Source organism: Alternaria arborescens, assembly GCF_004154835.1.
Source record: "Alternaria arborescens strain FERA 675 chromosome Unknown contig_22, whole genome shotgun sequence".
Classification (NCBI taxonomy): Eukaryota; Fungi; Ascomycota; class Dothideomycetes; order Pleosporales; family Pleosporaceae; genus Alternaria; species Alternaria arborescens.
Window position 1 is genome coordinate 332187 of NW_021167877.1, and position 16326 is coordinate 348512.

The window sequence follows — 16326 nt, forward strand, 5'->3', positions numbered from 1 at the left end:
ATTGCCATACCTCAAAGCTTATCAGGCTGATGCAGATGTGAAAATATATAAAATGGTTCCACAGCTGTTGGAAGAAAAGATATCGTAAGTATGATTGTATAATGTAGACTACATGCACAATAGTCTCTGTCATGTCATGAAGATTAGGGTTCTGTATGTAATCATTGGCTCAATGAGAAAGTACAACTGCTCGAATCTGCAAGCCCGGGCTGCGGCAGCACATCCCAATGTCCCGAGAGCACACATCAAATAGGTAGTGTTGTACAACACTACGAGTGGGGTTGCACGATTGCCCTTCCGCCGAAAGCGGTACTTTGTGTGCTCAGGGCTTCTTCACTTATCGGAACGACATCCATGACCAATAGCTGTTTGATCTCAATGTACGAGGACGTCCAATGATTCGTCCTTAATGCAGGGAGTTATGTCGAGTGGTGCTTCGTCAGGGCAAGCTCGAGGAGGCTGACCGAATTTTGGGTCAAAGTGATACGTGCTTACACGTGCAGGCAAGCGACATGCATGACTCTAAGTGCCGAATAGGTTGCACACGTAGTTCATTTGCAACCACTAGGTTATTTGCAAGCTTATTGCAGTAGTCCGGTATCTCGGTTCTGAATTACCAAGTAGGATTCAGTGGGACAGTCACAGACTGGTTCATCCTGCGAAGGGATACTGTGACACTTCCTACCGACCGTCGTATATCACGCGCAGATTAACTTCCGGTCTATCTGCCTTTTCTGCTAGACAGCGATGCACACTCCCATCGACTACTGAAGGCTGACATATTGATCGAGATAACGATACGATCACCGAATATATTGTTGTTTGCTTTTGGAAAGCCTTGCCGTTGAGTTCCAGCATATTTATTTGCTGATTCCGGAAGCATGTTAGGCCCCAAACAGGATCATCGTCATTTTAGCAAATCAACAAGGCTCTACTGCATGTCCACCCCGATGTGCGAGCACGTGGACAGGTCATCAATTGGAAAGCTAAGCACTAAAACTATCTACGGGCGAATGCCATGCGCGAGTCTGGAGAGCGATCTTGAAGGTTGTATAACGTAGTTGCTTTTATCAGATCGGTACACATACCACATAAAAACAGGCTGTTGGCAAGAGGATGCACGGCAGACGCTGAAAAAGGGAATACTGTTCATAAATCAATCAGGGAAAGGGTGTTCATCGACACGTCTGATACATGTCTTTGGCACTTTATGTTACATGCGCTTGGGGGCTTAATAGTATCACGAACGCAATCGTGTGATGTCCTTGATGTCCAGGCAAGGGTTCGACAAGTGAGGGGCTTTCTAAGGCAACAAGGCTGTGAATGGAGCGATTACGCAATTTCAGTGCTCAGGAACCATTAAGCGAGATCGCGAGTTGGGGGCCGAAAGTGGCAGGGCACTTGTCGTAGGGCTGGCGAGTCCTTCATGCAAGTGCACGTTGACCTCTCCTAGGTCAACCAATGATCACTCTGCCGCTCCTCATCTCCGTTGTTCGCATTCTTGCGCACTATTCAACTATCCGTCCAAGAATTTCAACTACAAGCGAGATCGGGAAACAGTCCCATACGTATAATCTGACCGATGGCAACTGTTCAGCCGCAAACTGTCATCCGGACATCCTGACTGGCACTTGAAGCGCTAGTTACATGTTCTGAAACATAACAGTTTTAGTTTGCGGCCAATTGCGCAGAAAGCGGAAAACGCAAGATGATTTCAACAGCAGACTTGAATTACGACATGTGAAAGCTTTTTTACATGCCTTACGAGCCCTTGACCACTTGTGGAAATAACATGTCCAGGTTTTACAAGGCAACAGTTTCGACCTCAGGGTAACACCCTGTAGACGACTCACCGGTTTGAACACTGAGAAACTATGTGCGCAAGAGGCAGATTTCTCGCACCTCTCCTGACCTTTTCCTTCGCTTCTTCGTTCTGAGTTCACAAAAGGGTAGCTCTATGCTGACTGGAAGCTATACGCTAAGAACCGACAGAGACTATATGACTTGGAACAAAAACAAGTCCATATGTAGAAAGATGGTTCTATCTCCTGAATCAACTTGGGATCATGGTATGCACTCACCGGACTGTTGACTGTCTACGAAAAGGTCGAATAGAGAAGACAAAGGCCAGAGCATGTGAAACTGGCCCCTGTCCATCTCGCTTGAGTCCACGGACGATAAGTCGCAGTCGAACGACATAACTTATGTTTCATCTTACAATCGTCCGGGGAGATTAGACCTAAGTTGCGCTGTCATAATTGGCCCAGATCTAACGAGATCGCTCTACCCGGTTCTATACAAGAAGCTGACCATCCCACACAAGATGGTCTATAACATTTCGCAACCACTCACAGCTGTATCAACGCTATTTAGTCCATACCCAGGACAAGCGGGCTGTCAGACGCTTCTGTAAACACATCTGAGAGGATGGATTTCGCTTTTAGCGATGGAAATAGTTTCTTTAGACAGATCACATCGATATCCTCACGGACCAAGTATGCACAAGTGAAAAAGAGAAAGTAACCCAACGTGAACCGAATTTGAGCCAAAAAGGGACTGGCATCACTCTGTTACTTGCAAGAAGATGGTTGGGTCGCGTCGTCTGGCGAAATACTACGCGCCACAATGACTTACCATGTAGCCCTAGTATCGTGGCCTTTCGCCCGTAGGCAACGTCCTGGTAAGGGGCGCATATGTTTGCACGAGCCTTTGTTAGTATACCACATACTTGGATATGACCGCGGTCAAGTTCTTTGACCTGATGACGAATTGGGTGGCTGTGTTGTTGCGTCGTATTGAGGAAATGCTATATGGCAACGACTACTTCTTAACAGCTGACCGGATTTGAATGGTAGTCATGGGGTCATCGTATTGAGGCAGAAAGAAGTAAGCATGCCAGTCTTCAAAAAGTTAGAAATAAGTCGTTTGTGCGATGCGATCATTGACGGCTGACGGCGCAACTTGATTGTGGAGATTAGTCGCACATCCTCCACAATCTATCTCCGAAGGGGAAGCTCTCTACATCGTAAACAAACCCCAAACCGTATGTCATACTTGGCGATTTAGAGTGTGTTTTCCAATTTCCTAGTGCTAGATAGGCGAAGCAATAGCTCGTATATCGAGTTGGACAAGGCTGAACGACTGACTGATGCGAGTAAACGAGGTTTTAGTTTCGCGCTGGTAGCCGTTACCCAACCCATTGCTACGCGCCTCAACATGAAGTCATGGAATGTTCGTCCGAGGAAGACCTGCTGTGGTCCTGTGTTACGACACGATACGACACGATACGACACGTCATCTCAAGTCTGAATACTGCAACTGATATCTGCGAAGAGAAGACGATGACAATGACGATACTTCGCGAACTTTTCCGACTCAGAGAGTGGAGAAGCTTGTAAAGATCAGCGTATCAACATTGTGGGAATAGTGGAACACCTGTTATGACATCACCTTGAAGCAACACAAATTGAGGCGAACATCGGCTCGAGTCCTGCATAATAAACGCGCTTGCATGGTCGACCATATATGGCACGCGCATGCTTTGCGCGACCGTGGTTTTCGTATCGGACCCTCTAATGTGGAAAGACTTCGGGGTCACTCAGTTACTCCGCGCGCGAGGCACCAGAACAATCGTCCCCGCTTGTCTGCGGGGTTCTCCGTGCACCAACCAGCCAGCTCGCGCGGAGGATTTCACCGACAGCCATCGCAAGCCATGCCGTTATCACAGCTTAGTGAGCAACAACGAGCAACCATTACCGACCGCACCCGAGTATGGGAAGTAAGACGCTTCTGCCAGGTGTTGCCATCTGTCGTCAAATACGTACGCGGCTCGGAAGCTGGCCTCACAGGCACGCTTCCAGAGCGGCAGGGACGTTATATCAGAAATGAACCGGATGGCGCGCTCGCTGCTATGCTGCGTTGCATTATCCATCAAACGGGTGCCGATTTGGCAATGGTCAGCTTGCTAGACGACCATACTCAATACTTCATCTCGGGGGCCAGTCGGGATAATGCGAATGATGCCAAAGCCACACTGGGTAAGTGAATTGGATACCATGCTAGAACTACACTAGCAGAGAATCTAACTTATATAGAAGATTCAACGAAATGGTATGGATGCGAATCGGTGACCCATCATGGAGGTTTGTGTGAGCGGACCATCACACGCCAGAATCAGCCCGGCAACTTGGCCATTTATGAAGAGCTCGACATGGCCGCGTCGGAGAGAACCAAAGACCTGCCTTTTGTAAGGGGCGACATCGCCAAATTCAGACACTACGTGGGTGTTCCCCTCAATCCTTATGATGGACCAAATATCGGTACGGTATTCATATTCAGTTCCACGCCGTCGAAGGAAGGCTTGTCAGAGACTCATCGTTCATACTTGTTTGAAACAGCATCACATATTATACGGCACTTGGAACAAGCAGTAGAGGCGCTGGAAGGCAAAAGATTGCTCAAGTTCAACCAAGGTGTGGCTTCGTTACTGAGGATGGGTTCCTCTGCAGGACTGGCGGCTGAGTCTGCGCAGGAGCAGCCTTTGCCAGAGAGTCGTGACGAGCAGCATTCTCTGGTCTCGAACCTGTACAACGATCCCGCTCTACGATTATATCAGCTATCAGCGACGCTGCTTTACGATGCTTTCGAGTTTGATGGAGTTCGGATTCAAGAACCAGGACCCTCGGGTAACTTCGTCAACAGAAATCCCGCCTGGAATGGCTCTAGTATATTAGCAGAGCATCTAGGACCCAGAGCTCATAAGCCTCAGAGCCTAAGCCATACATTGACTAGCCGACTACTCGAATTATTTCCTCAGGGGGCTGTCTTCCAGGTGCTCGACGAGAAAAGCAAGATTGTTGCTGCTACAAGTGCAAGTGACATTGCTCTAGTTGATGATCCAACGATAACAACGGAGTTGTCGAGGTCTTTTCCAGGTGCAGTACAGATCGTTCTGATGCCGCTCTGGGACACCTTCCATGAACGGACCACCGGTGCAGTATTGGGATTTGCCAACACTCAGTCTAGGGTATACCTCGGCTCGACGGATCTTGCGTCTATATCTGCGTTTTGCACGACCATCATGACGCAAGTGCGGCGTCTAGAAGCACAAGCTATGGACAAGATCAAATCAGACTTCCTCGGGTCAATATCTCACGAGATGAGGACACCACTACATGGCATGCTATCAAGCCTTGAGCTTCTAGCTGATATACCGCACAATGCACACCAACACGACTTATTAGAGACTGCGAGATACAGTGGCCTATCACTACTTGATACCATAGAGCGTGTTCTCTATTTCAGCAACATAAGTTCTGGATCATATAATCTAGAACACACCGGATCCAATGTCCCAAGCGAAGGACTCGTTCATCCATCAAGCCTTGTACAACACAAGCCGGCAGCTTCCCCGAGGGAGAGTGACACTGTAGGGGCTATTAATATTTGCGAAGATATCATACATAGTGAGTCGCAAAGGTTACGTCTCAAAGAGGCTGTTCAATCTGAGCCCTCCATGGGTTAGTGCACTGGTAGTCCGTACTAAAAGACTGGCTCAAGCTCATGTTCGACAGTTGCGATACATCCTCCGATTATAGTGTTCGATACGAATGCCACATGGTCCTGCCGCCTGAAGGCTGTCGGTAGCTTTCGCGTAATCTTAACTAACTTTATGGTAAGTTACTCAACAAACATGTCTATATAAACCATACTAACACTGAAAAGAACAATGCCTTGAAGTTTGGTGAGTCGACAAACTGTGTTCGAGTTTCATTGAACATCACGGATGATGCCATTAGTGTTTCTTGCACGGACGCTGGGCAGGGCATAGCTTCGGACTTTATTCGCCATTCGATTTTTGATCCATTTTCTCAAGAGAATCCTGTCACCGAGGGTACTGGTCTCGGACTTTCTATAGTCAAGCAGACGGTCACTATGTTTGATGGTGATGTACAGATCGAGTCGAGCAAGAAGCAAGGTTCTACCTTCACCGTTAGGCTCCCATCGACTCAATTGCTGCACCGCCCACTGGATAGTGCAGCAGAGTACATCGACACTCAATCTAGTACTGCTGAGTTGCCTCAGCTAGTGATCAGTCTTTTCACTCCAAGACGGTGGGAGACGGGCGATGGAGTGAGAGACCAACGGCGACTTGGATTACTACTAGATTCGCTTACGCAAGGTCTAAGACGGTGGTTTCGTATCACGGTCATTCCTTGGGAGATTGCAAGCATGAATTCGCAGTCGCGGCTGCTTATCGCTTTGAAAGAAGACGAAGAGAGCGCAGAACTGACCTACGGTGGCACGTACAGCGACGCTGAGCGTATCTTGCTTTATCCAGATATGCAAACCGCGCTCAGCCCGCACACAACGCCTTCTGAAAAGATCGCAGCCATTACTGGCCCAGTGACTATTTCAAAACTTCAAGGTGCGCTGGCGCACTTGTTCCCTGATATAGTCTCATCTCCCGAGCTTCGCCGCCATTCCGACGCTACATCAGTAACTACGGGACGTCAAAAGCCACTGGGCGGAGGAAACCTCAATCAGTCGAATGTGGAAACAAACGACACATCCGACGACCTACCGATATCATCACTGTCAGATTTAGTGCTCGAAGAAAACCCGAAATCAGACGGCGGAGAAAGCGCTGTGCATCCACAGTCAATGCCAGCAGCCACCCAGTCCAGAACTCCAGAGGTACAAGCATCGAGAGAGCCCATCGAAGCACGGCCACCAGAACAGAACATACAATTACAGACAGTGCAAGTAGAACAGCCGAAGTTGACTACGCCATTGAAAGCACTCGCAGCGGAGCCGAAACTATTGCTTGTCGACGACAACGCTGTTAATCTCAAGGTGCTTACCATGTATGCACGCAAATGTAGCAAAAAGCCTGCAACGTCTGTAGGTGGTGGTCAGGAAGCCATTGATGCATTCAAAAGCGCCATGGAACCGAATAACGGTGAAGCTGCGCAACCTTTTGATCTTATCTTCCTCGATCTCTCGATGCCAGAGGTCTCGGGCTTCGATGTAGCGAGGGAGATTCGTGAGATGGAAGCACGATTGAAGCGTGATAGGACGTACATATGCGCACTAACTGGGCTTGTGAGTGGGAAAGATCGTAATGCAGCATACGAGTCCGGTGTTGATAATTACCTTGTCAGGCCTGCACGGCTGAAAGATCTACAGGGTGTAATTGAGCTTTGGAGAAATAGCCTAAGTCAGTAATAAGAAGAAAACATGGTAGATGTTTGTCTCAATGTGCTTCTCGTATCTCTCGGTGAATGTGACCTACGGAAGCATCAAACATATGGTCTGGTTATTGATGAAATACAGATGCTCGAACATTAGGAGACTAGCTAGGAGGTCACGTGTCTCTTCCATATCTCCAGGTTCGTCCAGCGTGTTCGAAGCGCTACTGTCTGTGCATCAGTCGATGATGATAAGATAAATGCAGAGGACATGGCTCTCTTCAACATGTCTCGCCAGGGGAAAGAACGACTGCGAAAGCCACATTCCAAAGCAAGCAAGACATTGGTCCATGGCACTCGGACGTATATGCACTAGTGCCCACGGAGGACTAACGCGCCCGAAATGCCGATCGCGTGGGATCTGATAATCAAGTATCGCAACGTCATGATCCTGTATCTACGACGAATCTGCAAAAGTCTCGCCCTGTCAGCCCTTTTGTGGAGGAGCGCTAGCGGACGTAATGTCGCGGACAAAGTGTTGAAACACGACCTTGACTACCTTCTCCGCTCCTTCTTACTGCTGACCGTCGCGATTGTTGGCGGCTTTGAGGCGTTCTATTCTTGGTAAGCTGAATTCGCACTTGTACCCGATGCCGAAGATGATTACAATCGCCGTCATTAGCTTGCAACTAGCGAGGCGCGACGTTTCTTCGCCCATCACCGTGTCACCTAATGAGGGGAAGACTGACTGGAGACGTAGTCGAGTTACAGCAATGCGCACACGCTCGTGAATCAAACAGCGCCCCACGATACCCCGGATCCCCACCTTCGACAGCAAAAACACATGACGCGACAAGAGTTGGAGAACACAAGCGATTCGAGATGGCTTCCACGACAGACGCCGCCTTTGTTGAGGATATCGAGGTGGAGCAGGAGTTTAGAGCGCGCGTCAGGAATCTCAAGAAGGCGAACAAGTTAGGGGCAAGATCTTCAGGACCCGACAGCGATAACGAAGACGCGCCGCTGCTGGGTTCTTCGAGGCACAACAATGGGGGTGCGAATGGCGATGGAAATGACAACGAAGAAGAAGAAGAATGGGCAGGAGATGCCGACTTTCGAGGTCTTCCCTGGTGGAAGCGGCCCTCGGTACGCGCAACGAATCGCCTGCACTCAGAAATCACTGGCTGACGGTCACAGATATTTTGGCTATTGCCGCCCTTCCTACTGTTCACCATAGCCTTCGGTGGTATTATAGTACCCAAAATCAACCTGATTATGGATTTGGTGTGCGAAGATTACTATGCTACTCTGGAGACCGATCCAATATCCTCTCCCATGGACCCGGGGCAAGATCGATGCCAAAACGACGCCGTTTCCTCTCGCTCATCGCTCTTCCTTCTATACGCCAGCTTGTGCTCCGGTATACTCTCTGCTATCATAAGTCCAAAGATTGGTGCGCTCTCAGACCGATATGGAAGGAAGAAATTCATGATTGCCAACACCTGTGGTGCGCTTTTCGGTGAGGTGCTCACCATACTGGCTGCCAAGTTTCCCGAGACTGTACACGTCAACTGGATTCTTGTCGGCTACTGCTTGGAAGGCATATCCGGATCCTTCATCGTCGGCATGGCATGCGCGCACTCCTACGCATCTGACTGCGTCGCACCACAGAAACGGAACGTTGCCTTTTCATACTTTCACGCTTGTCTGTTCGGTGGTATCGCCATTGGGCCTGCACTGGCTGGATACATCATCAATGCGCGCCAGAAGTACGTTGGCAAGACTGAAGCTGTCTTGCTCATCTTCTACATGGCTCTCGGTGCTCACTTGATCTTCATCGCGTTCCTCACATTCCTTGTTCCCGAATCCCTCAGCAAAGCACGCCAGGAAGCTGCGCGTGAGAAGCGTAGGGAAGAGCTTGAACGACAAGGTCCTGCTGGAGATTTCATTAACCAATTACGCTCCATCAACCTCTTTGGTCCTTTAAAGATCCTCTGGCCAACCGGCCCTGGAACATCATCTGCTGTGCGTTGGAATCTCCTCTTGTTAGCCGCCACAGATACTATCATGTTTGGTGTCGCAATGGGTGCGATGAGTGTTGTGTTGGTCTACACTCGCCGGCAGTTCGACTGGCATGAACTAGAGTCTGGTCGTTTTACCACCATTGTGAATAGCTCCCGTGTGTTCGCTCTTCTTGTCATCTTGCCTATCCTAACGCGCATCTTCCGCGGTAAGAATGGCGCGGCGCGTCTGCGCAGCTCGGGCTCTGATCTGTTCGATCTCTCTGTCATTCGAGCCGCTATCTTCTTCGACATGGCTGGTTTCATTGGCTATGCCCTTGCCCGCAAAGGCGAACTGTTCGCGCTCTCTGGAGCTATCGCTGCTGTTGGTGGTATCGGTTCACCCACGCTTGGCGCTGCGTTGACGAAACACGTACCACAGGATCAAGTCGGTCAATTGCTAGGTGCAACGGGTCTACTTCACGCCGTTGCGCGTGTGGTAGGTCCAACTATCTTCAACGGCATCTATAGCGCGACTGTTGGGACATACCGCCAAACTGTCTTTGTGTGTCTTGCGGCAACCTTTGGAGCCGCGTTTGTGTGCAGTTGGTTTATTCGTCCACATGGTAAGTTGCAAACACATCCCCATTGCATGGTTGACGCTCATACAACACAGTATATATCGACGAAGATGACAAACGCGCTGCGCGGGCGGATGGACAAGAAGCATAGCTTGCTTCCCTCCATGCTGGCGCTTCAATCGCAATCATCTCGGTACCTTAGATCTTTCGGACGCCATGTTCTTTTTCATCGTATATATCAGTGTAAACAGCGGGGGCGTTTGGGAAGGCATTTTGAAATGGATTACCTATTGTTATCTTGAAAGCCTGTATACTTATGGTAGACGCGGTGGCCCAACATATTTTCCTATAATGATCAAGCTATTGGCCCTTCATTATAGACTTCCTCGCATAGTGTTTGCTTACATGCTGCTGTTCAGGAATGTATAGAGCTATCTGCAAGCTGTGGACTGTGGGCTGTGAACAAGATATCATCACTCTCACGATCGTTGTCTGCCTTGCAGCAGCCTCTAATTGCCCGTGCCTCCATCACCCTGTGTACAACGACGTTGCGATCGTTGTCGCTGCTTGATGTCTTTCGTGTCCCAACACTCGCGCTCCTAGAATCCAAGTCCGGCGAACATCTACAGTCGTATCAGTTCGGATAGCACACTCTTAGTTCGTACATCGAGATGCCCATTTCTGATGGCACATCTTCGAGATTGGAGCTCTTATAGAGTGCTGATGTTTCATCCTTGAGTGTATCGCACGGATGCCGAACCTGATGATGTTTGATGCCGACCTCGATTTCTTTACTGTAGCCCATACCGTGTGCATAGCTTGTATTTGCTGGTTTGTTACCCAGGTAGGTTTGGGACAGCTGGTAGCTTACCGGCGCTATAGCGGGGCTGACTAACGACCCTCGGGCCGTCAGGTACGTCAGCTTCCACGTTGCATCTTTCCATGCCAATTGGCTGTCGCGCAACCATTACTACTTTCACTCTTCATCTGTCGCGTTTCCTCTGAGCCGCTTCAAGCTTGGGTCTCAGCGGTCGCGACCCCAACTCAATGTCAACAGCATTCCGGTAGCATCATCACTGGACAGCCCTCTCTAGGGCCCCGCAATCGCCATGTCGAAAGAGAACCGCGCCTTCGATACCCAGAGATTGGGTGCTGGTTATGGCTTCGAGTCGCACCCAAAGCGCGCTATTGAAATGCCCCCAACATGGGTCCTTCTCGTAGGCTTGGGCTTTCTGCTATGTGCAATGGGCTTCTGGGTATGAATTCATACGCGCATCTGAAGTGATGCACGCGACTAATGCGACTACTTGTGATAGCTCTACATAGCATTGAATCTCCTAGCACCCACTCCACGACTGCCACGACGCTCCGAGAAACAATACACGACAATTCTACCCGACGGCGCAAGAAGCCATCCAAAGGAACTTCCGTGTTGGCTGGATAAATGGGCGGCAGAGAAGGAGGCAGCGAAGAGAGAAGCAGCGAAAGAGCCAGGAAGCAAGGTTGTCATACCACCCCAGATGCCTATTGAGGAACCAGAGCTGTTCATGAGCGTCGTGGTACCTGCATACAACGAGGAAGAGCGTCTGGAGGGCATGTTGGAAGAGGCCGTTGACTATCTGGAGAGTCAATATGGCGATGCGCATGCTGGTGCGAAGGGTGAGAAGAGCCAGAAAGGATGGGAGATCCTCATTGTGAGTGATGGCAGTACCGATGGCACCGTTGACAAAGCGCTGGAGTTTGCGAAGGAGCATCAACTCAGCCAGCATCCAAAGTCAAAGCCAGGGCCATGGTCGAAAAACGGTGACGCAAAGGCACCACATTCCACACACATTCCACACGGCAGCATCCGCGTCATTACACTTGAAGAGAACAGAGGCAAAGGTGGAGCTGTCACACATGGCATGCGACACGTTCGAGGCCAGTACATCGTCTTCGCGGACGCAGACGGCGCAAGTCGCTTCTCTGACCTCGGAGCGCTTGTCGATGGCTGCCAAAGCATAGAGGACAAGCATGGACGTGGTGTCGCCATCGGTTCACGAGCTCACCTTGTCGGTAGTGAAGCCGTTGTCCAGCGCTCCAAGCTCCGCAACTTTCTCATGCACTCGTTCCACATCCTCCTGCGGATCATGACACCTCCGGCTACTGCGCGCATCAAGGACACACAGTGCGGCTTCAAGCTGTTCTCGCGACCGGCGTTGCCGTACATTGTCCCGTACATGCACTCTGAAGGTTGGATCTTTGATGTCGAGATGTTGATGCTCGCTGAAAGTGCTGATATCGCCATGATTGAAGTTGCGATTGGGTGGAAGGAGGTCATGGGCAGTAAGCTGAATGTTGTCTGGGACAGCATTGGGATGGCGTGGGGTCTCGCGCTTTTGAGAGCTTGTTGGATAGCAGGCATCTATCGTAGAGACTAAGTGGCTGAAGGTAGCAAAAGATATTCTGTTCTAGGTTGTACAAGCAAGTCCTTCGTGTGAACGCTATCACCGAGTTCCGTTGAGCCGTTCAGATGCCGCCAATTGCTAGGTACGAAAAGCTTCTCAAAATCCTCAATCGCCATATGGTACATGTATCCGTTATTTTGATGATGAGACATCACGCTAACGATATTGGCTACCACAGAGTGGGCGTCGCCACTTTGCGATCGTTTGCTCATCAGGATTGGACGCATATTGTAACATGCAGAAGTCAATTGTACGCTTGAGCTTCTTAAAACGTACATTGTCTTTTCTTTCGATGATCGGTTGGATAACGCTATATCCGTCTTCGGAAAGCATCATCTACTCCATCAGTTGATATCTCTTCTGCACCAGTACATAGTCACTTTCTTCATTATTCATATCACATCCCTTCCAATATATACTTCTTGTAACCTTCACATGCTGGCGCAAGCTTTGATCGCATCCAGCTCATGGAAGTCCAGGATATGGCAAGGACGGTTCAATGATGGACATCATCGATAGATGCACAAGAAGATGCACATAGGTAACTCGAATGTAATTATGCGCTTTTGCAGCCCCCATCAGAACACATGTCCTTGGATATCTCATTGCTCACTCAAACCTCGCGATCCATCCATCACCAACCCTCTCACCTTTTGCGTCCACTCCACCCCAGAAGATTAGACTACTGCCTGTCTCCATAACATCCGCACCGAAAAATGCTCTCGGACCAGGATGCAGCTTGCCATCTTCTTCCTCCAGTTGCTTGTCTGAAGGTAGCTGTACTACCGCCTCTGCCCAGGACAGATGCCCTGTATCAGCACCCAAGGCAGACCTGATAGCATCTTTGATTTTTGCTGGATTGATAGCGTTCTTGAGCGTCATAGATGGCTTAGCCTCCAAGTCACTTGAAGGTATCTGGAGGACCCAGGTGTCGCTGAACTGAGTGACCTCATCCGCATGCTTGGGATCTTCTGGCTCAGTGTTCGAAACATCAGCAGAGGAGTTGTTACGAGCTCCAAGGAGATAGACAAGGTAGTTTCTACCCCAGCCAGTAGTTACCGGCAGTAACGCTCCATCATGCCGTGCACGAGGGCCTGGTGCTAGTGGGTTGGTTGGAAACGTGAAAGACTCCCACTTTCTCTCTTCACTCGACGAGGAGACGCTGATGTGATGCAGCTGACTGCTCATAGGGTCGGAACCAGATATCAGCCATAGTTGACCGTTCGCTAGTGCAGCATTCGATGTTGCGACTGGTGCTGTCGGAAGCTGCGTCCAGTAGCGCGCAGCGATGTCGAATTGCCATAGATCTGATGCGTTGTCACCAGAGCCATCCACTCCACCAAACAGTATCAGGTGCTGATCATGCGCAAAAAGCTGGGCATTGCGACGTGGGCCTGGGCCAATGTCTCCTGTTTCGACATCTCCTTTTGATGGTTGCAAAATATCCCAGCTTTTCCTCTCGGGGCTGAAGAGCCAAACAGAGGATTGCTCATCGATCAGACCGCCATTATCGTCGCTACCGCCGTATACGGCTACATTCCCATGAAATGCGCAGGCTGCATGACTCGATCTTGCTGTAGGTGTATTCCCACCCTCAGATGTTGGCAAAGCTGGGATGATACTATAGTCCATCTCTGGTTTCCCAGAATGCTCAAGAGTGACGATATGCACATGGTTGCTGGCAAGAACATTGTTCGCAGTGTCGCCACCGAAAACATAAGCTTTGTTACCGATCACTGTGACTGTGTGATTGGAGCGTGCCAACGAGCGTCTGAAAGTCAGCTGGGTTCTGGCTACAGAAATAGTAAGGTACATACGCCGAAGTATCACCTGTTGCTGTGGCTATGCGTGTAAAGGTAACCTTGAGAGGGAGCGTTGGCTTGGAGACGATGTAAGCAGCGTAGCCTGCTTCCGCGGTGTGTTCAACCACTTCCGCAGCGACATAAGCGCCTGCTGCGATTTCAGCCATGATGTTGGTGCTGATTGGCGAAGGAGTTTCCGACTGGTTACCAGGCAGTGAGTCGATAAAACGTCTAGGATGAACAATAGTGGCAGACGTGGATGGCTTGGAGAGGGGCGAGGGCTAATGCAGGTACGCGGGCGAGGATGACGTCAATGGTTCCACAGCGACTGTATCTGCGAAGTCGCCTTTGGGACGCATGTTGCAACCACTCCGGATGCGTCCATACAACATAATGCACAACACCTACGCTTGTCACAATCAGGACAACACGATCACGGTCGCTCGACTGCGGATCTTCAAGATGACGGTACCATGTCGCTTGGCTCCTCGGAGCTGATCGTAGATAGCTAAGATTTCTAGGGCAACGTACCTCGTTCATTCAATATCAAATCGATGAGACAGATATTGATATTCAAGTATACTCGTCATGAATGCAGTGCTATCATATCAAGCACTATGTTGTCGGACCCTCAAAGCCAACCCGCCGTATCACTACCCAATGGTTTCGGCATGATGTCCCAACCGACGGACAGGCCCTCAATGCAGGCGGAGTGTCTTACTGCCTCGAGGACCCCAAGATGTGTGTGTCGCGATGCTAGATACTGCTTGACATCCTCCGGCTTCTGAAAATCTTTCCGGTCGAATCCACTTTTGCCATCGTATCGGCCTAAGGACCGCATATATTTCATGACAGCAGCTAAGGATACGCTGACCTCGTAGGCGCCCCCATCAGTGGCGCGTTTGTATAATGCAGCTATGATTCCGGTCGCCAAAAGATAACCAGCTCCATGATCGAATGCTTGACAGGGCAGGACGCGCATCGGCTCATTAGCGCCATAGTGCTCGGCCTCTGCCACATTAATACCGGAACAAGTTTGCACAAGTGAATCAAACCCACGGTTTTCAGACCAAGGACCTTCAGGGCCGTAAGCGCTGAGACTTGCCACGATCAGTCTTGGGTTCGCTTCCATCAACTCTGCCGCACTGAGACCTTTTGCCGCTAGGCTTCCAGGACGATAGCTCTGGAGGAAAACGTCGGCTGTGGAGAGTAGATCTAGCAGCTTAGCCTTATCTTCAGGCTTCTTGATATCGAGCTGTACTGTGCGCTTACCGCGCGACAGGTCGATATCTAGATCAGGAAGATCAGGCAAAGATGGCGATGTGATCCATATAACGTCGGCCCCATGCGCAGCTAGTGTTTTTCCAGCCACTGGTGCGGCTATAACTCTGCTCATCTCGATAACGCGAACACCGTGTAGGCACTTGTTCGTCATTTCCGTTGTTGGCTGCGGTGGCATATGCGGCTCACAGTGTGCAATTCTCTCGAAGAGAACAGGGGTATCCGTGATAGCGCTGGCTTGGGGTAAAGCCTCCCATTGATCGATAGATCGTAGCGCAGCGATTACTGCTCCACGTCGCCATGCTTCGGTCTCCAATTCCACAGCTTTCCATTTCGAAACTTCTCGAGTGACATCTTCTTTCGTCGCATTTGGTGGAAGTCCTAGCACATGTAGTGCGTTCTGATGATGATTCGGGAAAGAATCGTGTATCCTCACATATCCATCAGATGCTTTGTGAAATCCACCAATAGCATCCCAGGGTGGGGACGCGGACTTCCCGTCGACAGTGTACAGTCGTTCAGATTTGAACTCGACACACGCGTGCTCGGCTGGAACCGTGACCCGAGGTATTGGGGATGCGTTCCGAACGGACCAAAGTAGAGCTGCCGCCAATGCAGACGTTGCAATGGTGGATTGTGCGAGAATGTCGACTTTAAAAGAGGACGGTAGGCATTTGGCATCTAAAGGTAAATGTAATGAGTTGAGAGCTTCCTGTGGTAGACCCAGCGTCTTCCACACGAATGCAACCGAGCCGAACGCATCAAGGTTCAGTCGACCCATTGGATCTGTCGGTGATAGGGAGACAGGCTCAGCATCCAAGAGATGTATGACGGATCTATGAAGGATGATGAGATGGATACAGGCTGCACTGGTTTGACGACGGTAGGTGTTTAAGCCCAGGAAAGTGAGCCGCGCAGATCTCAAGAATATGGAAATTCATCCGAGTTCCCAGGTCCGAGAATGCAGCGAACTGAGCGTCGGAACATACGATCGGAAAAGTAAGATACGAGACATATCATAAGGC

General features: G+C 50.0%; 5 protein-coding genes across 5 annotated transcripts; 3 read left to right on the forward strand and 2 right to left on the reverse strand.

Annotated features, from left to right (window-relative positions):
* Nucleotides 1-3712: 3712 nt before the first annotated feature.
* On the forward strand, nt 3713-7227 carry AA0111_g8676 (hypothetical protein; the record flags this gene model as incomplete). Its single annotated transcript, XM_028655149.1, has 4 exons — nt 3713-4037; nt 4095-5519; nt 5574-5674; nt 5725-7227. 4 exons carry the CDS (start codon nt 3713-3715, stop codon nt 7225-7227), a joined length of 3354 nt encoding a protein of 1117 aa, XP_028503715.1.
* Nucleotides 7228-8072: 845 nt separating this feature from the next.
* Nucleotides 8073-9922, forward strand: AA0111_g8677 (hypothetical protein; the record flags this gene model as incomplete). Its single annotated transcript, XM_028655150.1, has 3 exons — nt 8073-8336; nt 8388-9816; nt 9867-9922. The coding sequence occupies 3 exons, from the start codon at nt 8073-8075 to the stop codon at nt 9920-9922; spliced, it is 1749 nt and encodes a 582-aa protein (XP_028503825.1).
* A 958-nt stretch (nt 9923-10880) lies between these two features.
* On the forward strand, nt 10881-12191 carry AA0111_g8678 (hypothetical protein; the record flags this gene model as incomplete). The annotated part of the gene is made up of 2 exons (XM_028655151.1): nt 10881-11027; nt 11088-12191. The coding sequence occupies 2 exons, from the start codon at nt 10881-10883 to the stop codon at nt 12189-12191; spliced, it is 1251 nt and encodes a 416-aa protein (XP_028503824.1).
* A 636-nt stretch (nt 12192-12827) lies between these two features.
* AA0111_g8679 (hypothetical protein) lies at nt 12828-14187 on the reverse strand (the record flags this gene model as incomplete). The annotated part of the gene is made up of 2 exons (XM_028655152.1): nt 12828-13989; nt 14036-14187. 2 exons carry the CDS (start codon nt 14185-14187, stop codon nt 12828-12830), a joined length of 1314 nt encoding a protein of 437 aa, XP_028503823.1.
* A 464-nt stretch (nt 14188-14651) lies between these two features.
* On the reverse strand, nt 14652-16082 carry AA0111_g8680 (hypothetical protein; the record flags this gene model as incomplete). Its single annotated transcript, XM_028655154.1, has 1 exon — nt 14652-16082. One exon carries the CDS (start codon nt 16080-16082, stop codon nt 14652-14654), a length of 1431 nt encoding a protein of 476 aa, XP_028503801.1.
* Nucleotides 16083-16326: the final 244 nt, after the last annotated feature.